The sequence below is a fragment of the Pelophylax lessonae genome (genome assembly GCF_965119305.1).
Source record: "Pelophylax lessonae genome assembly, chromosome: 10".
Lineage (NCBI taxonomy): Eukaryota > Metazoa > Chordata > Amphibia > Anura > Ranidae > Pelophylax > Pelophylax lessonae.
Window position 1 is genome coordinate 33,449,604 of NC_138777.1, and position 24,893 is coordinate 33,474,496.

General features: G+C 42.5%; 1 protein-coding gene across 1 annotated transcript in view; it reads left to right on the top strand.

The window, feature by feature from the left end:
- Nucleotides 1-8,079: 8,079 nt before the first annotated feature.
- The window catches only part of LOC309565586 (embryonic protein UVS.2-like), a gene marked incomplete at both ends in the record, with an annotated part of 190,164 nt that continues 173,350 nt past the window's right edge, over nucleotides 8,080-24,893 (top strand). Inside the window, one exon of the mRNA XM_082270539.1 lies at nucleotides 8,080-8,218. Coding sequence (XP_082126665.1) covers nucleotides 8,080-8,218 — 139 coding nt within the window. The remainder of the gene's footprint in view (nucleotides 8,219-24,893) is intronic.

Sequence of the window (24,893 nt, forward strand, 5' to 3'; positions counted from 1 at the left end):
TTTTTGAACATTCTGTCATGGCAGCCGGCGGAGTACAAGGTCCTGTTATGAGTTTTTGTTTTTTGGGTATAAAGAAAATGTACGTTGGTAGGGGCCCATCTTGGGTACAGCTCCCATTATTATGGTTGGTGGTACCTGCGTGTAGTTGTTTATCCCCGAGTCAGTGTTTGTTGCGGCTGGAGGATAAAACATTTTCAGTGGTCATGCAGGTACAAGTAGTTGATGCCTTCAAGGACCTTGTGACTCCTATGACGGGATACAAGGTCCTGCTATGGGTTTTCTGAATATAAAGAATATGTACATTTGTAGGGAACCATCCTTGGTACGGCTCCCATTATTATGGTTGGTGGTACCTGCGTGTAGTTGTTTATCCCTGAGTCAGTGTTTGTTGCAGCTGGAGGCCTAAAAAAATTTCAGTGGTCACGCAGATACAAGTAGTTGATGCCCACAAGGACCTTGTGAGTCCTATGACGGGGTACAAGGTCCTGCTATGGGTTTTCTGAGTATAAAGAATATGTACATTGGTAGGGACCCATCCTGTGTACGGCTCCCATTATTATGGTTAGTGGTACCTGCGTGTAGTTGTTTGTCTCTGAGTTGGTGTTTGTTGCGGGTACGAGTAATTGATGGCCACAAGGACCTTGTGACTCCTATTTTTGGCAGAATGTACTGGATGTTTATATGTTGATATGTTTATAAGTTATTTATAATCTGGTTAACACCAGCAGCGGCTGGCGCATGATAATTTGGGGGGGCAGCATAACCAACACCCCCCCCCCCCCCAGTGCTCTGCGCCCCGAGCCCACCCTTTTTTGAAGCCTATTAGATTAGGTACTTAAAAAGAAAAACTATTGGAATCCATGCATGTAGATTAGGGGGCTGGATGCTTGGATGGGGGGGGGGGGGCGCCACTCCAGCGCCCCTGTGCCCCCAATGGATGGGCCGCCACTGGTTAATACAATGTTTCGCAACCTTTTTTCAGTCAAGGCACCCTTTAAAATGATGGGCAGTATTGAGGCACCCCATTCTACAATGTGAAATGACTATTCCGATAGTTTTACCTAATGCAGCAACATCAACACATGCAGGACACCCAACATTAGAGGTGATTTTTTTCTTCTAAAGCAAATATACTTTTGCACACTGGTACTGAATAGTATTCCAATGTTTCTCTTCTCCCTTAATTTCTTTCCATCAGTCAGCTAATGTGCCCCCCAATGGTGAGGGAGAGAGGCAGAGGAGGGTCAAACAAGATGCTGTGGAGGCAACAGACATCCTTCTTATCAACTGATAACATCATTGGTTGTTAGGATGCCAATATCTGGGAAAGTTGTAATGATGCATAATGAAAACATGTGGCTTTGTGTAACTAAAAGGAAGGCTTCATCCACCCGCTGGCTCATATACAATTTTTGATTCATTTTTAGGCATTTTGCCAAGGCACCCCTGACGAAGTCTCAAGGCACTCCAGTGTGCCTGGGAACCCTGATTGAAAAAGGCTGGGTTAATAAAAAGGCTGTTATGGCCATTGTACTCCATCCTGAGTCTCGTGTGGTTATTCTTGAAAAATGGTTAGTGGAGGAGTGTTGGTCAAGCAGTTGGGAGAGCAAAGCATCTTTTATACCCTAGTCATGCAACTTCAATGTTTTTTTTTTCTGCCTCTAAATGCCTGTGTAGCACCCTAAGGGTAGGTGCTAGGTAAAACTATAGTGGGCCTTGTCTGCCTAACAGCAGGGCTGTGATTTATTTAGCTAGGGGAGAAGTATCCCCACTGGCTCCTGTAAGAGGATTCTCATAGGGCAGTGGGGGAAGCCCAATCAGGGGACACATCCCAGCTTGTAACTACCCCAGAAGGCAGATTATGCTGCATAGGATTCTGGGAGTGGGTATAATTTTGGGGGGGGAAGTGTGTGGCACGGTGTCTTTGGTGGGAGCAGAGTCCCAGGAAGGAGAGTGCAACTGTCTCTCCTCCTGTCTGAGGAAGGTGGATGTCTCAGGGTGTCGCCTGAGTGTCCAGAGAGTGCCGAGTTGAGCTGAGGGGATCCTGTGTGCGAGAGCCTGCGGAGAGAGAGGTCCAGTCCCAGGAAAGCCTACACAGGTTGTGAGTACTGAGGATTGCCCCTGGGGGTCTGCCTGAAGTTAGAGAGGACCACTCCGGAAGAGGTTCTGGGATCCAGTGCCAGCTAGCTGTAAAGGGGGTACCTAGGTTGAGGACCCTGAAGCTACAGAGGGGGTACATAGTCAGTGGACCCTGAAGAGTTCAAGGTGAAAGGGGGCACCTGCAGTTTGGGTTCTGAATTGCACAGAGAGTGCCAGTTAAAGTGACAGTTACCCAGAGTTCTACAATATACTACCTCAAGCTGTGCCAGGCGGGGGAAAGTATTCAATGACTTTCACAGTGCAACAGTGTCAGGAGTTCTACAGTTCTCAGTCTTGGATCTTCTGGACTATAAGTCAAGGATTCAGCACTTCTTCTGTTCTACAGAGTGTTCTCAGTGTCAGTGAGCGGTGGCTGGCGCCGGCTGGCGTCATGGAAGCGCCAACGGGCATTTCAGAAGTAAAGTCCCAATGATAATTAGTTTAAGCCTCAAGGAGTATCGCACTCATTCCCTTCTGCCATCCCCTTTATTCCAATAAAAACCACAAACAAAGATGCCGGAGTTGTCGCTGCTTCAGTTGTCACACCCAGGGTCACAGCTCACATGGGCTGGAAAGAGTACCGGTGTTCTATCAGAAAACCCTACCCCATCAGATTTCCCTACCTATGTCATTTCCGGTGCGGGCTCGTCATGCACCAGCTGTAGCCGCGTCACACGTCCTACTGCGCATGCGCGGAATAGCTAGGGAAATTTGATAACATCGTAAGGGGGTGAGGCAAAAGTCCTACTAAGCTTGAGCGGGCGCATGCGCACCAACAGATCGGGTAGCGGCATCTCTTATAACAGACATCCATCCGATCTCCATGGCATACACTGCGCCGAGCAGACAATGGGACAGTCCTATTCCCTACCCACACGCGCACGCCCACTGTCTGTCTTTTTGTTGGGTTGGGGCAGTGTGGGGCATGGAGATTGGATTGTCGGGTCGCTGCAGTGTCGGCTCGGCGTAGTGTCGGGTCAGTGCAGTGTGGTCCATGGAGATCAGATGGATGTTTGTTATCAGAGATCCCGCTGCCCGACCCGTTGGTGCGTATGCGCCGGCACATGCACACTAGGACTTTTGCCTGACCCTTATGATGTTATCAAAATGCCCTACCTATTCTGCGCATGCGCAGTATGACTTGTGACGCGGCTACAGCTGATTCATGACAAAGCCACAGCTGATCCGCAACCGGAAATGACGGAGGTATGGAATTCTGATAGGGTATGGTATTCTGACAGACCCACATAAGGCCATAGGCCTAGAAACCTTGCTACACCTGTAAACGCCTATGTGTGCAAGGGCAAGTAGGCTAACATGGAGGGACATTTAGAGGTGCGAAAAAAAAAAAAAACCTCAAACGCCTGTAAAAGCAGCGTTTTTGAGCTCAAGTGTGCACAAGGAATTATAAAAATAATTTTATAATTGCTGTTTTCTTACAACGGTTTTTTCCACCCCTCAAGGCCAGTATAGGAAGCGTTAAATTACATTTTATTCTGAGCCTGCAAAAAAATAAAAAATAAATAGAATCTGTGCGCGACTTGCAGTATGTCCTAAGAGGAAGTAATGTATTGTGTCATCTCTCTTCAATTTAGCCTCGTCTCTACAGGCGGTCCTTGCCTTCGTATCAGCAAGCCGCTCTGTTATTACACCAACAACAGCTCAATATTACGCTGCGAGGCTGACCTCAATACGCACAGCAAACTTTCCCCGAGTCTCCATCTATGGTGACGATGCACGGCCCGTGTTATACAACCCCGGCAGGTAGCATTAAGTCTTTTTTGCCCCGGGCATTTCACTACGACAAGCTTATTCAATAACCCAGCAGCCAGAGAGGCTTCAGGGCACGAACGCAGAGAGATCATTTGAAAAGAAGTAAAGGTTTGACTAATTAATCCGCCGCTGAGGTATCACTTTTCGCCAGCGTTCAATCATATGTTAGCGTCATGCTGGGATCTCCTGGAGCGAAGTGCAGCTCTTCTGCTCGTGTAATCCAGAGGTACTCCAGAAGGGGAAGATTAGGATGTATGTAAAAAGAAACGATGTATTAGATGGGATTGTTGCTCTCTGAAGAGGCTTATGATGTTAAGGTGCAAATAAAATCAGTTAATGAGGAGAGTATTGGATATATTGTTTCATCTTTCTCGCTAGGTAAGTGTTAACACTTGCTGATATTTATTACTTAAAGAGGAAGTAAACCCTCCTCTGCAACTTTTACCTATAGGTAAGCCTATGATAAGGCTTACCTATAGGTACAGTAAATATCTCCTAAACTTGGAAAAAGAGAAAAAATGCAAAAAAAGTTGGACCCGGCGCTACCACTTTAAATCGTGCATGTGCAAATTAGAAAAGTGCATATAGTGCTAAAGTGCACCCAATAAAATATAAAATATAAAATATATGTATAGTATATAAAGTGCTACGTGCTATTTATGGGCTGTGCTTAGTGTGCCACATTGTAAACATCATATGTTGTACATATAAAGTGCCGAGTGCTGATAAAGCCAAGAACCACGTGTAGTGATTAAGGAGACAAATAAACAAGCAAAGTTATGGCGTTGGTGGATGCCCCACCAAAAACACCGCTGCTTACCGCACTCTCTCGGCCAATGCCTCGACACTTCCTGGTCACTAGAATAAAGGATAAGCCTCCATTGCGTAGCATATGTTATGTCAACCAAAATAACGTAGCATCCACTCACAGTTAGGGAGTTCACTTTCAGCTTGAGAGGTGTTCGCCGGACCGCTTCCGCGTTCCACCGGCTCAAACCACCGTTCCCGGAAGTGACGTATTGACGTACACAAACCACGCCCTACGCGTTTCGTCATACGACGTCATCTGGAGCGTGCCATCCATCACTCCTCCCGGTCTTTTTATAGGCTGGGATGCCGCCATCTTGGTGTACCAAGTTTGAGGCCGAACGCGGCGGCCATCTTGGTGCACCTATCCCGTAGCCTAATGATCTTTATTCATCATGTGAACTCCCTTCATGCTGTGTTTGCCGTACATATAAAACCATAAACTTTATTAAAACAACAAGTACGACTAAACTTAAATGCCTATTGGTAATTAAAATGGGATGAAAAATAATTTATAAAAAAGAGATGTGCTAAAGGTGATGTGTCTGGCTTAATCGGTAGTGAGCCGATGTCCAGTAGTGCCGTGATATAAATAAATAAAAGAATACTTATTAGATATTTTTATTGAGTGACAATGTGATCTAGTGATGTGTGTGGGTTACACTTAGTAAGTACGTGGGCCGATGTGTCTGCGCAGATGGTGCTAGACTATAAAGAAGAAAGTGCCCATACATGTACCAATCTAATCGGTGAGATAGAAATCGTGCTGAAAAAGAATTTTCGTGCTGAAAAAAATTTCTTTTTCTGTTGTTTTAAAACAAGTACAAAAACAGGTTCTTCCATGAGTCCATCCGCTGAAATGTAGGTCCATGTTTTTGTGAACTTCCAAAAAAATAGTAAAAAATATAAAATTAAAATAGGTGAATATACCAATCTCTTATACATCCAGGCTTCTCCAGAGGACCCAAATAATGTTATGCGGGAAAAAACATATAGATTATAAATGCTCCAAGGTAGGTAAAAAATATATATATATATATTACCTAAAGATATGTGGAAAAATATATATAAAAAATATATATATATAAAAATATATATATAAAATGTAAAAATTGTATCTTTAAAAACAAGTTTCTTTAAAACCAAGGAGCTGTGATACAAGTAAGAGAGGACTGAATTCCTTAAAAACCTAAAAACCTAAAAAACCCAAAAAACCCTCAATGAGGGCCTATAGGGAGGTTAAAAGGATTAAAGGAGAATCAAAAGGAGAATCAAACCAGGGGGGCACAAGCCTTAAAAGGTTAAAAATCAGTAATAAAACAGTTCAGATCTATGTCAATGTTCAAGCCTTTTGGTTGAAGGGTCTGCATCTGATATATCCACTTCGTTTCGTTCCTTGATACATCTATTTTCTTGTTACTTCCTCTCCAGTTGTTTTTTATTTTATCAATAGCGTAAAATACCATTACGGTGGGGTCTTGGGAATGGTGAAACTTGAAGTGTCGTGACAGACTATGCTTGTCAAACCCTTTTCTGATATTCTTTACATGCTCCCTGATGCGGACAAATAGGGGTCTGGTGGTGCGGCCTACATACTGTAATTTACAGGGACATTCCACCACATAGGTGACATGAGTGCTTGTACATGTGATGGTTTCCTTTATTTCATATGTTTTTCCTGTACTATGTGCCATAAAGGAAGTTGTTTTTCTTCTCTTTTCCTTAGATGTTCTACATGGGAGACATTTTCCGCACCTAAAGAAGCCCTTTAGGCTGGTTGGAAGGTTTATTTGCTTAGGAGGATCAACAACATTGTGCACCAGCCGGTTCCTAAGGTTTGGTGCTTTTCTATATATGAAAGTTGGTTTTGCAGGGAGGATGTCTCTAAGTGTTGCATCTGCCTGTAGGATAGGCCAATGTTTTCTCACAATTTTCTCTAAGGCCTTATGTTGGGTATTGTATCCCGTTAGAAATGCAAACTCGGTGTTTTTGTTATTCCCGTTACCTTTATTTGGCGCATCCTTGATCAGATCTTCTCTGTTCATTTTCTCTACTATTTTCTTGATGTTAGTTAACTCATTCCTTTTATACCCTTTCTCCACAAACCTGTCGATTAATAATTCTGCTTGTGTTTCGAAGTCTCTAATATCGCTGCAATTCCTTCTGATTCTCATCAGTTGCCCTTTGGGGATGTTTCCCAGCCACTTCGGATGATGGCAGCTGCTTTTAGGAATGTATCCGTTTCGATCAGTTTTTTTAAAAAACGTTTTACTGCTTAGTCTTCCATCCTTTTTTGTTAATTCCAGATCCAGAAATGCAATATGTTCATGGTGAAAGGTTCCTGAAAAAGTGATGCCATATATATTCATATTGATTTCGTCAAAGAATTCCCGCAGGGATTGCTCACTTCCCTTCCACACAATGATGATATCATCGATATATCGACGGTAATACTTCAGATTATTCCTTGGTATACTGAAAACTTGTTCCTCCTCCCATTTTTGCATAAACGCATTTGCTACGCTGGGGGCATACTTAGCCCCCATAGCTACTCCTTTTTTCTGGACAAAGTAATTACCCTTATACCAGAAATAGTTTGATTCCATCGCTGTTTTTAATCCTTCCAGTATATATCCAATCTGCGTCTCCTTCATGTCTGTGTGGGCATGCAGGGCCCAATCTACCGCTTGTAAACCATCTTTTTGTTTGATATTAGTATAGAGGGAGTTTACATCTATTGTGACCAAGATGTCACTTTCCTCTATTTCTAGATCTTTTATTTCTGCTAGCAATTGTTTGCTGTCCCTCAGATAGGACTTTCCTACTGGGACCAAAGGCTGTAGGAACTGGTCCAAATATTCCCCTAGCCTTGAATGCACTGAATTAATTTCGCTTACGATGGGGCGGCCTGGTGGCTTCTTGTCATCTTTATGTATCTTCGGAATGTAGTAAATTTACTACATTCCAAAGATACATAAAGATGACAAGAAGCCACCAGGCCGCCCCATCGTAAGCGGAATTAATTCAGTGCATTCAAGGCTAGGGGAATATTTGGACCAGTTCCTACAGCCTTTGGTCCCAGTAGGAAAGTCCTATCTGAGGGACAGCAAACAATTGCTAGCAGAAATAAAAGATCTAGAAATAGAGGAAAGTGACATCTTGGTCACAATAGATGTAAACTCCCTCTATACTAATATCAAACAAAAAGATGGTTTACAAGCGGTAGATTGGGCCCTGCATGCCCACACAGACATGAAGGAGACGCAGATTGGATATATACTGGAAGGATTAAAAACAGCGATGGAATCAAACTATTTCTGGTATAAGGGTAATTACTTTGTCCAGAAAAAAGGAGTAGCTATGGGGGCTAAGTATGCCCCCAGCGTAGCAAATGTGTTTATGCAAAAATGGGAGGAGGAACAAGTTTTCAGTATACCAAGGAATAATCTGAAGTATTACCGTCGATATATCGATGATATCATCATTGTGTGGAAGGGAAGTGAGCAATCCCTGCGGGAATTCTTTGACGAAATCAATATGAATATATATGGCATCACTTTTTCAGGAACCTTTCACCATGAACATATTGCATTTCTGGATCTGGAATTAACAAAAAAGGATGGAAGACTAAGCAGTAAAACGTTTTTTAAAAAAACCGATCGAAACGGATACATTCCTAAAAGCAGCTGCCATCATCCGAAGTGGCTGGGAAACATCCCCAAAGGGCAACTGATGAGAATCAGAAGGAATTGCAGCGATATTAGAGACTTCGAAACACAAGCAGAATTATTAATCGACAGGTTTGTGGAGAAAGGGTATAAAAGGAATGAGTTAACTAACATCAAGAAAATAGTAGAGAAAATGAACAGAGAAGATCTGATCAAGGATGCGCCAAATAAAGGTAACGGGAATAACAAAAACACCGAGTTTGCATTTCTAACGGGATACAATACCCAACATAAGGCCTTAGAGAAAATTGTGAGAAAACATTGGCCTATCCTACAGGCAGATGCAACACTTAGAGACATCCTCCCTGCAAAACCAACTTTCATATATAGAAAAGCACCAAACCTTAGGAACCGGCTGGTGCACAATGTTGTTGATCCTCCTAAGCAAATAAACCTTCCAACCAGCCTAAAGGGCTTCTTTAGGTGCGGAAAATGTCTCCCATGTAGAACATCTAAGGAAAAGAGAAGAAAAACAACTTCCTTTATGGCACATAGTACAGGAAAAACATATGAAATAAAGGAAACCATCACATGTACAAGCACTCATGTCACCTATGTGGTGGAATGTCCCTGTAAATTACAGTATGTAGGCCGCACCACCAGACCCCTATTTGTCCGCATCAGGGAGCATGTAAAGAATATCAGAAAAGGGTTTGACAAGCATAGTCTGTCACGACACTTCAAGTTTCACCATTCCCAAGACCCCACCGTAATGGTATTTTACGCTATTGATAAAATAAAAAACAACTGGAGAGGAAGTAACAAGAAAATAGATGTATCAAGAAACGAAACGAAGTGGATATATCAGATGCAGACCCTTCAACCAAAAGGCTTGAACATTGACATAGATCTGAACTGTTTTATTACTGATTTTTAACCTTTTAAGGCTTGTGCCCCCCTGGTTTGATTCTCCTTTTGATTCTCCTTTAATCCTTTTAACCTCCCTATAGGCCCTCATTGAGGGTTTTTTGGGTTTTTTAGGTTTTTAGGTTTTTAAGGAATTCAGTCCTCTCTTACTTGTATCACAGCTCCTTGGTTTTAAAGAAACTTGTTTTTAAAGATACAATTTTTACATTTTATATATATATTTTTATATATATATATTTTTTATATATATTTTTCCACATATCTTTAGGTAATATATATATATATATTTTTTACCTACCTTGGAGCATTTATAATCTATATGTTTTTTCCCGCATAACATTATTTGGGTCCTCTGGAGAAGCCTGGATGTATAAGAGATTGGTATATTCACCTATTTTAATTTTATATTTTTTACTATTTTTTTGGAAGTTCACAAAAACATGGACCTACATTTCAGCGGATGGACTCATGGAAGAACCTGTTTTTGTACTTGTTTTAAAACAACAGAAAAAGAAATTTTTTTCAGCACGAAAATTCTTTTTCAGCACGATTTCTATCTCACCGATTAGATTGGTACATGTATGGGCACTTTCTTCTTTATAGTCTAGCACCATCTGCGCAGACACATCGGCCCACGTACTTACTAAGTGTAACCCACACACATCACTAGATCACATTGTCACTCAATAAAAATATCTAATAAGTATTCTTTTATTTATTTATATCACGGCACTACTGGACATCGGCTCACTACCGATTAAGCCAGACACATCACCTTTAGCACATCTCTTTTTTATAAATTATTTTTCATCCCATTTTAATTACCAATAGGCATTTAAGTTTAGTCGTACTTGTTGTTTTAATAAAGTTTATGGTTTTATATGTACGGCAAACACAGCATGAAGGGAGTTCACATGATGAATAAAGATCATTAGGCTACGGGATAGGTGCACCAAGATGGCCGCCGCGTTCGGCCTCAAACTTGGTACACCAAGATGGCGGCATCCCAGCCTATAAAAAGACCGGGAGGAGTGATGGATGGCACGCTCCAGATGACGTCGTATGACGAAACGCGTAGGGCGTGGTTTGTGTACGTCAATACGTCACTTCCGGGAACGGTGGTTTGAGCCGGTGGAACGCGGAAGCGGTCCGGCGAACACCTCTCAAGCTGAAAGTGAACTCCCTAACTGTGAGTGGATGCTACGTTATTTTGGTTGACATAACATATGCTACGCAATGGAGGCTTATCCTTTATTCTAGTGACCAGGAAGTGTCGAGGCATTGGCCGAGAGAGTGCGGTAAGCAGCGGTGTTTTTGGTGGGGCATCCACCAACGCCATAACTTTGCTTGTTTATTTGTCTCCTTAATCACTACACGTGGTTCTTGGCTTTATCAGCACTCGGCACTTTATATGTACAACATATGATGTTTACAATGTGGCACACTAAGCACAGCCCATAAATAGCACGTAGCACTTTATATACTATACATATATTTTATATTTTATATTTTATTGGGTGCACTTTAGCACTATATGCACTTTTCTAATTTGCACATGCACGATTTAAAGTGGTAGCGCCGGGTCCAACTTTTTTTGCATTTTTTCTATTTTACTGCCTCAGAGGTAGGTTGGAGGCAGCTTACACCACCATTTGAGCCTGATTCAGTACAACTCCATAGCGCTGGTATACAATCCCTTTTATCTCCTAAACTTGCACCGTTTAGGAGATATTTACCTTAGATGCATCCAGTGACATCACTGGCGCATGCGCTCTGAAGGAACGGCCACTGGTGCCGTTCCTTCAGAGCCCCGTGCCGTGACTGTCGGCTCCCGCGCGCCTGCGCGGGAGTGACGTAATCGCGGGTCCGGTCAATCAGATGGCCAGATGCCGCGATCCCGGAAGACGGGCTATTGAACATGTCGTCCGACTTACAGGTAAGCAGGCAGCAAGGCGGTGGCTCGTTCTAAGGTAAGTATTTCATAATGAGCTAGTATGCGAGCATACTAGCTCATTATGTGTTTCTCTTTCAGGTTGGGGGAAAAAAAAAAAAAGTTTAATGAGTTTAAAACCTCTTTAACCACTTGCCTGCCGGGCACTTTCACCCCCTTCCTGCCCAGGCCAATTTTCAGCTTTCAGCATTGTCACATTTTGAATGACAATTGCGCGGTCATGCTGTACTCATATGACAATTTTATAATTTTATTCACTCAAATAGAGCTTTCTTTTGGTGGTATTTTAACCACTGCTGGCTTTTAAATTTTTGCTGAAAAAAACAAAAAGTGACCAAATATTTTGAAAAAAAAAAAGTTAACGTTATACAATTTTGTAAACAGGTAATTGTTCTCCTTTACTGATGTGCGCTGATGAGACTGCACTGATGGGCACTGATAGGAAGCACTGATAGGCACAGATAGGGTGCACTGATGAGGCGGCGCTAATAGGCGGCACTGATGGGCACAGATAGGCTGCACTGATAGGCACTGATGAGGCGGCGCTGATAGGGCACTTATGAGGAGGCACTGCTGGGGCTGTACTGATATGCAACACTGATGGGCACTAATAAGCAGCACTGAAGGGCACTGATAGGCAGTACTGATGGGCACTGATAGGTGACACTGATTGGCAGCACTGATGGCACTTTGGTGGTATTTGAATCACTGCTGGGTTTTTTTATGTTTTGCTCAACAAACAAAAAGTGACCAAATATTTTGAGAAAATTATATAAAACGAACAGGAAATTTTTCTTCTATACTGATGTGTGCTGATAAGGTTGCACTGATGGACACTGATAGACAGCACTGATGGGCACTGATGAGGTGGCACTGATAGGCGGCACAGATGGTCACTGATAGGCTGCACTGATGGGCACTGATAAAGCAGCACAGATGGGCAATGGTGAGGTGACACTGGTGGGGCTTTACTGAAATGCAACACTGATGGACACTGATAAGCGAAACTGATGGGCACTAATAGGCAGCACTGAAGGGCACTGATAGGCGGCACCGATGGGCACTGATAAGAACTGATAGGCAGCATTGATGGGCACTGTTGGGGCTGCACTGATCATCATCATCAGTGTAGATGTCCCCTTTCATACTTGCCAGTTACCGACTCTTCTGTCCTCAAGCTGTGACAGCGTGAGGAAAGAAATGCCGATAACCGGCAAGTGTATTTACATTATGATCAGCTGTGATTGGTCCTTTACCCCAATCTGTGATCAGCTGTGTCTGAAGGACACAGTGATCACAGAGTGCGCTGGGTGCGCACCCAAGCAGGCGCGTGGGGGTGAGGTTCTGGGAGAATGTCAATAGACGCCCTACCAGAATTGGATGACCACTCTGTAGCTGTCATTCGGCTATAGCGCAGTTGGCAAGTGGTGAAAATAGATCTGAAAATATGCCAAAAAAGGCAGATGACAAAGGACTGGTCACCAGTGTTGCCTGTAGGCTCCCTGCAAATGTTCTTTTCTCTATCAGTGACCTATAATGTGTATCACAGGGCTAGGCACCTTTAAGCCACCCAGCAGAATGTTTCTCCAGCTCCAGCTTTGTTGCTCTCCCTGCCAATACCAGGGCACGGGGATAGAGAAAGGAGAGCCTAGGAAGACTTTCACTGGCTGCAGCAGAAAGGAGAACTCGATTGACTACCGCCAGGCAAGATGGATTCTGATTGGCTAGTGAGTTGTTAGGACCTGCCCACCACATGGAATGGCACAAAATGAGGGGAAGCCCATGGGAAAGTGTCCCCTTGTGCTGCCAGGACCTGGGAGCGTATGTGTGTGCCCTAAGGGGATGTTTTGCTTCCTGAGGGCAGGGAGAGGGCTGGGGATGGTGTAATTGCCCAGAAGAGTCCCAGCGAGGCAGGTACAGGGTGAGTTATCACTGAAGCAGAACCCAAAAAATAGCGCAACAAGTTTTCCTCTGTCTCTATGTGGTAGTAGCCATCTTGCAAAAGGAGAAGGCTTCCCTTCCTTATGTCAGAGCTGCCTCCCTGATTACTGGTGGTCTGATGACTGATAGGAATAATCAAGCTGCATTAGAAGAGGAAGAGAACCATAGATTTCTCTCCGGTAAAGAGAACAGTGAGCAGCACAATAGAGACATCACCAAATCTCACTCCAGGTCTGTTGAGACTAGCAGTCAGAGTAAGCAGTGCCTTAGTTGATTTCACACTGAAGATATACAACTGTGAGGTTCAAAGCACAAGAAGTGCACTGTTGTTTTTTAGGAGTGTAGCACCCTCCTAGGTAGGTATGCAAAGCATATATGTGACCCTGTTCTGCTTATGAGGAGGGTCTGATCTGTTAGTTAGCCTGTCACATGCTTCCAGGTGTGACCTGTTGAGTCTCCCCACTGTATCCAATGAGGGACCTTGTTGGACAGTGGAGGAAATCTAGCCAATAGCACACCAGGGTTTATGACTGTCCCAGTGGGTGGGCATTGCTGCAATGCATCCTGGTATTGGGAATAAATCCGGAAGGAGCATGTGACAGAGGGTCTTTGGGTGGGAAGCCAGGTCCCAGGAGGAGGGTGACGGCTGTCTCTCCTCCTGTTGCTGAGGAAGGTGGCCAGGCGGTCGGCCCAGGGACCAGGGGTTGAGCTGTGCTGCAGAAGGATCCAGTGTGTGCTGACCAAGTGGAGCTGCTGGGCAGAATACTTCTGGAAAACAGTATCGTGAGTACTCAAGCATCGGCCCAGGGGTCTGCCTTAGAGAGGGGACAACTCCAGAGGGGTCAAGGGGATCCAGAAGTCAGCTAACCCAGAGTGATACAGTAAAGGGAGTGCCAAGTGGTTAAGCCCTGAAGATAAGAGGGTAAAGGGTGAGCCAGGAAGGGCCCTGAAGTTGCTCAGCAGTGCAGTCTTCTATAAAGGACAGTTACCTCAGGAAAGGAGTGCCTTAGGAAGCTAAAAGGACTCTTTCACAGTTAAAGGCAAAGTAAAGTAAGCGGCCTAGCCGTGACTAGCTCGAACAGTGTTAACCAGCGTCCCAGCATATTGTGCATAGTTCTATTTAATTGGAGTATCCCACTCATCCCTTCTCCTATCCAAGTTCCTAATAAAACATAAAAACCAAAGAAACTGGACTGGTCCTTGTCTGAGGTAAAAACACTTGGAAACATGTCAGAATGGTCTACTGTTGCTAATGGTGAAAAATGTAGGCTATGTGGGACTTTAAGTGAGACACCAGCAGGTAATGCCCAGCGTCTCCATCCCTGTATCAGAAAAAAATGAAAGTTGAAAGGATTAAAAGAGGTGCATGGAAGCCAGCCAGCCCCCAGTCTAATGTACTCACCCTCCAGTCTGCCACCAACTAAGTAGACCTGTCTCATGATATAAAGAACAGGGGTTTAGTTGACACGCATTTGCAAACGCATGTGTAAGCTGCAGGGCCACTACACAGCACCCTGTGTTACCTGCAGTCCTAACACTTTCTATTTTAAGTGTCTTCACAATGGAAGCAATCCAAGTTTGAGACCGCACTCAAGGTATAATGATGAAATCAAAGGTTTCTTTATTCCTCAAATAAAGTAGACAGACAGTGTAAAAAACAGACGTGTCCGGTTGACGCGTTTCACGATGCTGTAGGTCGCTTACTCATAATCACACGCAGGGCCACTACACAGCACCCTGTGTTACCTGCAGTCCTAACACTTTCTATTTTAAGTGTCTTCACAATGGAAGCACATGGTTGCTAATGGATAGATGGTAGACAGGTGGAAGGGAGGCAGCCCAAACCTCTCCCAACCTGCTCCCATCTATGACTGGTCTAATATATCAAAAATCTAATAGCAACGTTGTAGCCATGGTACAAACTGAAAAGGACCAGCTGAGAAGCATTACACCTCCATCCCCTTGGCAGATGCAGTGTAAAACACAGATTGGGACTTTATATGAGGCATTGGCCTGTAAAGGACAGCGCCTCCATCTCTAATTTAATAAAATTGGGGGCTGGCTGGCTTCCATGCACCTCTTTTAATCCTTTCAACTTTCAGTTTTACTGTTGCTAATGGTAACCCAGGGGAATCCACACTCAGCAGCTCCCATGGGAGTAGTGCTACAGGAGGGATTCAAGACAGAGGGTACATTTTCTCAGGGCGCTATTTAGGTACAATTAGCAGTTCTAGATGTTTCTTACAAAAAAGCACTTCACTTTTTTTAAATTCAGGTCCACATTAGTATTCCTGCTGATAATGCCTTCGTCTGCTTTTCTCTCCAAGAGGAGAGTTTCATATTTGTTTAGGCACCATTCAGGGTCACCATCTAATTCCTGCAATGAGAAGCCATCTCATAGATATACCAATCATGTATATCCTGGTGCTTGTGTAGCAGCATTGTACAACACTCTAACTGAGTGAACACTTAGGAGGAGAAGGGATGCTCTTGTAGGCAGGTGCAGCCTGTTTTCTCCACTGCAGTTGGTGCTCAACCGCATCTGCAGTGCAGAGGGAGAAAAAGGAAAGAGGACCATGGTTCCTCTATGGGGTTTTTTGGGTCACTGGGGGCTGCAATGAGATTGGATGTTGACAGCTCATGTGACCCTTGCAGCCATCTTGAGTCAGGAAGAGTCTATTTAGGACCCTGGCTCCTGGGTTCGGTGTGCATTCAGCATGTGGGTAGTGTAGGGACAGTTGTATATATAAAGTGGTGTGCTATTTAGGTGTGAAAGTACATAAATACAAAAAATCCCATAAATGACAATAATCAAGTAGAGAGTAAATATAAAACAATAAATGAAATATGTGATCTTATATATAAAATCTTCTTATTTCCAACTGCAAATAAACATAATACCATATAAAATATTGATAAATAAGAGTTCATGAAGAAAAAATAAAAAGTAAAAAAATATACAGTAAAACCTTGGATTGCGAGCATAATTCGTTCCGGAAACATGCTTGTAATGCAAAGCACTCTTATATCAAAGCGAATTTTCCCATAAGAAATAATGGAAACTCAGATGATTCGTTCCACAACCATTTATTCATAAGTCTTTCAGTTTATAGTCCATATAAAATGATTATAGCAATGTCATAGGTTGTGTAACTATAAAATGTCCATCCAGAAATGGCGCCTCCACAAGGGGATTAGAAGCAAAATCCAGCAGGAGCTACAGAGTATAAAAGAGAAGAGAGGCGCCTCTAAGTGTAGCAGTATGGGGACATTTAATGAAGGTACAACATTTAGCAACTCACATGGTTGATGATTAAAGAGGCACATCTAAGTATGCAGGCATCCAGGGTAAAGCTGTCCACATAGACCATCTTCTGAACCACTGGCTCCCACCGATGTCAGTCTGCAATTGTGATTGGGAAGACTACCCTGCAGTAGAGTGATCTTAAAGCGAGACTTTGAATCGCTCGTGGAGCGCAGCGTGGAAGGGTGTGATGAAGATGGCTGTGCAGAGGATGGTCTATGTGGACAGCTTTGATGTGCCTGTTTTAATCATCAACCATGTGAGCTGCTAAATATTGAACCTTCATTAAATGTAACAATATTGCTACACTTAGAGGCGCCTCTTTTATACCCAGTTGTGACATGGCGCTACTTGTATATCAAGACATCGCTTGTATATCAAGTCAAAATTTATTTTAAAAATTTGCTTGTCTTGCAAAGCGCTCTCAAACCAAGTTACTCTCAAACTAAGGTTTTACTGTATATATTTTTTGTGTAGAAAAAAGGGGAGTTCATTCATTCATAATTTCATTTGTCACGTGTTCTCACCTCTAGAGCATAAAGTCAGTGTTTGTAGCACCCTGAGGAAGTCACGTGACTGTGACGCAATGCGTAGGAGGAGCTGGTGACTGAAGTTTTTCTTTATATATACAATTTTCACTTCATTAGCATTTGAGTACTTGTACTGGTGGGAGCTGCAATTTGCCTTATAGGTGTGGTCAGTATTCACCATAGCAGCGCACCTTTTCTTTTGTTTTGTAGTGTAGGGACAGGTCACCCATCTGTCAGGGTTAGTATTAGCGGTAGGGAAATGTTTCAGACAAGTAGGGAAATCTTAGAGATCCGCCACTCTTCTTGGAAACCTTCCCACTTGGGCTTGGATCGGCCAGGTTGCATTCCGCGACTCCAGACATATGCTGTCAGCTCAGCCAAGACCCGCTCCACTGCACACTGCTGTCATCTGTTAGTGTTCCCAGTTGGGCAGCTTTTACTGACTTGTTGTGAACTGTTTTTATTATCTTCAGTACAAGTTCCATTCATTGCATCTGCACTAAGTGTGTGTTATAGCCGCCGCACCACGCTGCCCCCACCAAGATTCCTTTCTGCTTGCAACAGAATGATGACTTCACTGGGTGCATGCTTGTACTTGGCCTGTGACACAATCCGTCACTTCAGAAGTACCGTAAAACTGGACTGCTGGATTACCCCACAGCAGGGGGTAGGTCCATGACAGCCTGGGCTGGCAAAGAACTGGGTTGAATGATACAGAATTGATAGACTAATGACATCTAGTGGTAAAGTATTGCATAGACCAGCTCTGAATTGAACGGGACCATTGCAGCAAAAGTTGCTTTTTACTTTAAAAGAAAAGTCAAAGGCAAGATATTAGAAAACAAATCCTGGAGTTCAGCTTAAAACCAGAGGAGCAACTGGGAGATGTAGAAAAATCAACCAATGGTATTGGAGTGCAAAAAAATACTATTTTCTGTGGGAGCTCAGCAATGGGAGCAATTAGTCTCTTTTTACAAGCCCCCAACCTCCTGCCACGTGAGCTGCATCCCTCCTTGCCTCTGCAATATTTTTTTACAAATTTCAGAATGTTGAAGAACATGAAAAAGCTTAATCCAGCCTCACCTCTGCCTCTCATCTTTTATTCCCTCGGCTAAAGTATTTTAAACTTCCCCTGCAAGATTTATTTCCTCCATTGTTCACCAGTTTAGCCGCCCTCCCTGCGCACAATCTCTTGTTTCTCTCTGCTCAGATAGATCATTCCTGGAAACGAGCGCACTTCTCCTGGAGAGATCTCACTGGTGATCTTAAAATTGTCACCGCGACATCATCTCTCACGCCGCTAATAATTCCTCATCGCCGAGGCCTGGCACCCTGCTGGCCAGCTCAACACATCCTGTAAATTACTTTTTCACTTTTAGACCACACAGGAAAATGGCTACTAGGTACCAGTTTTATATATATATATATAAATATATATATATATAGTGAAAGGCTAGGGGGAGAGATTCAGTCTGTGCAACCTGGCTTCTTGTAAATGCTCTATTTGATGCTGATCATAGCTGACTATGTATATATATATACACACACACACACACATATATACTGTGTGGATAGATAGATAGATAGATAGATAGATAGATAGATAGATAGATAGATAGATAGATAGATAGATAGATAGATAGATAGATAGATAGATAGATAGATAGATAGATAGATAGATAGATAGATAGATAGATAGATAGATAGATAGATAGATAGATAGATACAGTCAGGTCCATAAATATTGGGACATCAACACAATTCTAATCTTTTTGGCTCTATAATGAAAACCAACAAGATGTGCTTTAACTGCAGACTTTCAGCTTTAATTTGAGGGCATTTACACCCAAATCAGGTGAAAGGTGTAGGAATGACAACAGTTTGTATATGTGCCTCCCACTATTTAAGGGACCAAAAGTAATGGGACAATTGGCTGCTCAGCTGTTCCATGGCCAGGTGTGTGTTATTCCCTCATTATCCCATTTACAAGGAGCAGATAAAAGCTCCAGAGTTAATTTCAAGTGTGCTATTTGCATTTGGAATCTGTTGCTGTCAACTCTCAATATGAGAACCAAAGAGCTGTCACTATCAGTGAAGCAAGCCATCATTAGGCTGAAAAAAAACAAAACAAACCCATCAGAGAGATAGCAAAAACATTAGGTGTGGCCAAAAAAACAGTTTGGAACATCCTTAAAAAGAAAGAACGCACCGGTGAGCTCAGCAACACCAAAAGACCCGGAAGACCACGGAAAACAATTGTGGTGGATGAGCAAAGAATTCTTTCCCTGGTGAAGAAAACACCCTTCACAACAGTTGGCCAGATCAAGAACACTCTCCAGGAGGTAGGTGTATGTGTGTCAAAGACAACAATCAAGAGAAGACTTCACCAGAGTGAATACAGAGGGTTCACCACAAGATGTAAACCATTGGTGAGCCTCAAAAACAGGAAGGCCAGATTAGAGTTTGCCAAACAACATCTAAAAAAAGCCTTCACAGTTCTGGAACAACATCCTATGGACAGATGAGACCAAAATCAACCTGTACCAGAGTGATGGGAAGAGAAGAGTATGGAGAAGGAAAGGAACTGCTCATGATCCAAAGCATACCACCTCATCAGTGAAGCATGATGGTGGTAGTGTCATGGCGTGTGCATGCATGGCTGCCAATGGAACTGGTTCTCTTGTATTTATTGATGATGTGACTGCTGACAAAAGCAGCAGGATGAATTCTGAAGTGTTTCGGGCAATATTATCTGCTCATATTCAGCCAAATGCTTCAGAACTCATTGGACGGCGCTTCACAGTGCAGATGGACAATGACCCGAAGCATACTGCGAAAACAACCAAAGAGTTTTTTAAGGGAAAGAAGTGGAATGTTATGCAATGGCCAAGTCAATCACCTGACCTGAATCCAATTGAGCATGCATTTCACTTGCTGAAGACAAAACTGAAAGGAAAATGCCCCAAGAACAAACAGGAACTGAAGACAGTTGCAGTAGAGGCCTGGCAGAGCATCACCAGGGATGAAACCCAGCATCTGGGGATGTCTATGCGTTCCAGACTTCAGGCTGTAATTGACTGCAAAGGATTTGCAACCAAGTATTAAAAAGCGAAAGTTTGATTTATGATTGTCAATCTGTCCCATTACTTTTGGTCCCTTAAAAAGTGGGAGGCACATATACAAACTGTTGTAATTCCTACACCGTTCACCTGATTTGGATGTAAATACCCTCAAATTAAAGCTGAAAGTCTGCAGTTAAAGCACATCTTATTTGTTTAATTTCAAATCTATTGTGGTGGTGTATAGAGCCAAAAAGATTAGAATTGTGTCGATGTCCCAATATTTATGGACCTGGCTGTATGTATATATATATATATATATATATATATATATATATATATATATATAGATATATATATAGATATACAGTGGGTACGGAAAGTATTCAGACCCCCTTAAATTTTTCACTCTTTGTTATATTGCAGCCATTTGCTAAAATCATTTAAGTTCATTCTTCTTCCTCATGAATGTACACATAGCACCCCATACTGACAGAAAAACACAGAATTGTTGACATTGTTGCAGATTTATTAAAAAAGAAAAACTGAAATATCACATGGTCCTAAGTATTCAGACCCTTTGCTCAGTATTTAGTAGAAGGCCCCTTTTGATCTAATACAGCCAGGAGTCTTTTTGGGAAAGATGCAACAAGTCTTTCACACCTGGATTTGGGGATCCTCTGCCATTCCTCCTTGCAGATCCTCTCCAGTTCTGTCAGGTTGGATGGTAAACGTTGGTGGACAGCCATTTTTAGGTCTCTCCAGAGAGGCTCAATTGGGTTTAAGTCAGGGCTCTTGCTGGGCCATTCAAGAACAGTCACGGAGTTGTTGTGAAGCCACTCCTTTGTTATTTTAGCTGTGTGTTTAGGGTCATTGTCTTGTTGGAAGGTAAACCTTCGGCCCAGTCTGAGGTCCAGAGCACTCTGGAGAAGGTTTTTGTCCAGGATATCCCTGTACTTGGCCGCATTCATCTTTCCCTCGATTGCAACCAGTCGTCCTGTCCCTGCAGCTGAAAAACACCCCCACAGCATGATGCTGCCACCACCATGCTTCACTGTTGAGACTGTATTGGACAGGTGATGAGCAGTGCCTGGTTTTCTCCACACATACCACTTAGAATTAAGGCCAAAAAGTTCTATTTTGGTCTCATCAGACCAGAGAATCTTATTTCTCACCATCTTGAAGTCCTTCAGGTGTTTTTTTAGCAAACTCCATGCGGGCTTTCATGTGTCTTACACTGAGGAGAGGCTTCTGTCGGGCCACTCTGCCATAAAGCCCCGACTGGAGGAGGGCTGCAGTGATGGTTGACTTTCTACAACTTTCTCCCATCTCCTGACTGCATCTCTGGAGCTCAGCCACAGTGATCTTTGGGTTCTTCTTTACCTCTCTCACCAAGGCTCTTCTCCCTCGATAGCTCAGTTTGGCCGGACGGCCAGCTCTAGGAAGGGTTCTGGTCGTCCCAAACGTCTTCCATTTGAGGATTATGGAGGCCACTGTGCTCTTAGGAACCTTAAGTGCAGCAGAAATCTTTTTGTAACCTTGGCCAGATCTGTGCCTTGCCACAATTCTGTCTCTGAGCTCTTCAGGCAGTTCCTTTGACCTCATGATTCTCATTTGCTCTGACATGCATTGTGATCTGGAAGGCCTTATATAGACAGGTGTGTGGCTTTCCTAATCAAGTCCAATCAGTATAATCAAACACAGCTGGACTCAAATGAAGGTGTAGAACCATCTCAAGGATGATCAGAAGAAATGGAAAGCACCTGAGTTAAATATATGAGTGTCACAGCAAAGGGTCTGAATACTTAGGACCATGTGATATTTCAGTTTTTCTTTTTTAATAAATCTGCAACAATGTCAACAATTCTGTGTTTTTCTGTCAGTATGGGGTGCTATGTGTACATTCATGAGGAAGAAGAATGAACTTAAATGATTTTAGCAAATGGCTGCAATATAACAAAGAGTGAAAAATTGAAGGGGGTCTGAATACTTTCCGTACCCACTGTATATATATATATATATATATATATATATTTGTTTTTTTTTTTGTATACACACACCATCAAAGGTTTTAGGCAGCTGTGACAAAATGCTGTATATTTAGTCCGATCCAGACACCTCAGACCCTCTTGGTTCCAAAACGTATTTATGACCATGTTTTTATCATATATTTTATTTGTGATTTTGTATGTTTCATTTTTGTAATATGTGTAATAAAATTTATATATTTTCATACTCAAGTCCTGGTTCTTGCCGTTGAAAGTCCCAATCCTCAGGGGTTATTTATTGTTCCACATTTATCAGGGATGTTGGCAAGATTCCAGGTTTAAAACACAGACTCCGAATTTATCTTTTCTGTATATTAAGAATGCTTTCAGAAAAAGAAGTATTAATAGTTTTATTTTTGTTCATTTAAAATTGGAAAGTGAATGAAGAGACGAGAAATCCAAATCAAGTCAAAATTTGGTGTGACCCCTCTTTGCCTTCAAAACAGCATCAATTCTTCTAGGTACACTTGCACACAGCTTTTGAAGGAATTCGGCAGGTAGGTTGCTCCAAACATCTTGGAGAAGTAACCACAGATCTTCAGTGGATGTCAGCTGCCTCAAATCCTTCTGTCTCCTCATGTCATCTCAGACAGACTCGATGATGGTGAGATCAGAGCTCTGTGGGGGCCAAACCATCACTTCCAGGACTCCTTGTTCTTCTTTACACTGAAGATAGTTCTTAATGATATTGGCTGTATGTTTGGGGTCGTTGTCCTGCTGCAGAATAAACACGCTCCTTCCTGATGGTAAGGCATGATGGATAAGTATCTGCCTGTATTTCTCAGCATTGAGGACACCATTGATCCTGACCAAACCTCCAACTCCATTTACAGAAATGCAGCCCCAAACTTGCAAGCAACTTTCACCATGCTTCGCTGTTGCCTGCACACACTCAATATTATACCCATCTCCAGGCCTTTGGTGATCAAACTGCCTCCTGCTACAGCCAATAATTTCACATTTTGTCTCATCAGTCCAGAAAATCTGCTGCCATCTTTCTGTACCCCAGTTCCTATGTTTTCGTGCAAAGTTAAGTGGTTTAGCCTGGTTTCCACATCGGAGGTCTGTCTTTTTGCTGCAATTCTTCCATGAAGACCACTTCTGGACAGACATCTCCGGACAGTAGCTGGGTGTACCTGGATCCCACTGGTTTCCACCAGTTCTGTGCTTATGGCACTCCTGGACATCTTCAGATGTGGAAGGGAAGTAAGCATGATGTGTCTTTCATCTGCTCGATTAAATTTCCTTGGCTGACCACTGCGTCTACAGTCCTCAACATTGCCCGTTTCTTTGTGCTTCTTCAAAATAGCATGAATAGCACATCTTGAAACTCCAGTCTGCTTGAAAATCTTTGCCTGGGACTAGGAGAGACCTTGCTGATGCAGTATAATTACCTTGTGTCTTGTTGCTGTGCTCAGTCTTGCCATGGTGTATGACCTGTGACATAAAACGGTCTTCCCCAACCTCACCTTAGTAGCAAAGTTCGGCTGTTCCTCACCCAGTTTTAAGCTGCCTACACAGCTGTTTCTGTTTTAGTTAATGACTGTGTTTCAACCTACAAAGAATTGATGATCAATAGCATCTGCTTGGTATAATTGGTTATAATTCTACAAAGTCCCAGACATTGACCAGGCTTACAGAAAGTTTAAGAACGTTACTTATATGAAAAAACTAGAAAATCGGCGCTAATTCCTATTCTTCCAATAAAATCCCAAAAAACGATTTAAAATCAATAGGAGTGAATAGATCTGTGTGAAAAAATGTGGAATAAAGAAAACGTATCTTCTTATTTAATAATCTGATATAAGATGACTAAAATTCCAATATTCTTAAAAAAGTTGGTGAAGATAGATAAAATGAGTGCAGATGGATAAATCCGTGTAGTGAATGGTAAAAATGAGGAGATGTAACCTCTCAATATAAATCAAGTGTGAGTGTATAAAATAATTATCCAAAGTGGAATGACCTGATATGAATAAATGGTACAGATGGACGAATAGGTGCAAATATCACAAAAAATGTGCTTCAACCATAATATAAATAGGAATAAATATATAAATATGCCTCAATCCATGAGTGAATATAAACAATGATGAATAAATAATCAATCAATTCAATATTAATAAAGTTTCCAAAAATAAACTCATAAATGTAGCAAATTGTCTCAATGAATCCAATAATATGTGCAAATCAAATGTGCACTCCTATGTGGAATAATCAATCAATTCAATATTATAAAGTGTCCAGAAATAAAATCATACGTATAGCAAAATTGTCCAAATAAATCTAATGAATAAATAACTGTGCAGCTGAGATGTGCACTCCTATGTGCAAAAAACAAATCTTCACAAAATAGTGTCCAAAAATGTGATACAAGTAGAAAACAAATGAAGATCCAAATCTCGATTGACCTTAAAGTGTGTAGTGGCCGCTTACCTCAAACACACACAATAAACACATGTGTGATCCGATAGTGAGGGTAACTTGCTCCAGATACGCTCCACAGACTGCTCCTCTCTGATGAGTGGATGACTGATTTTTCAACAAACTCCCATATGATGATACGGATCTTCCGCTATGAACTCTTATGTCCTAGATGCCGATTCAACCTCATAGGGATATGAAGGAAAGATCGCTCATGGTGTGGTAACTTCAAAATGTATTTATTAATAAAAAGTATTGCACTTACAACAAAGAGAGTAGGTACACGCTGACACCGCTGCAAGCGGTATACAATAGGACGTCC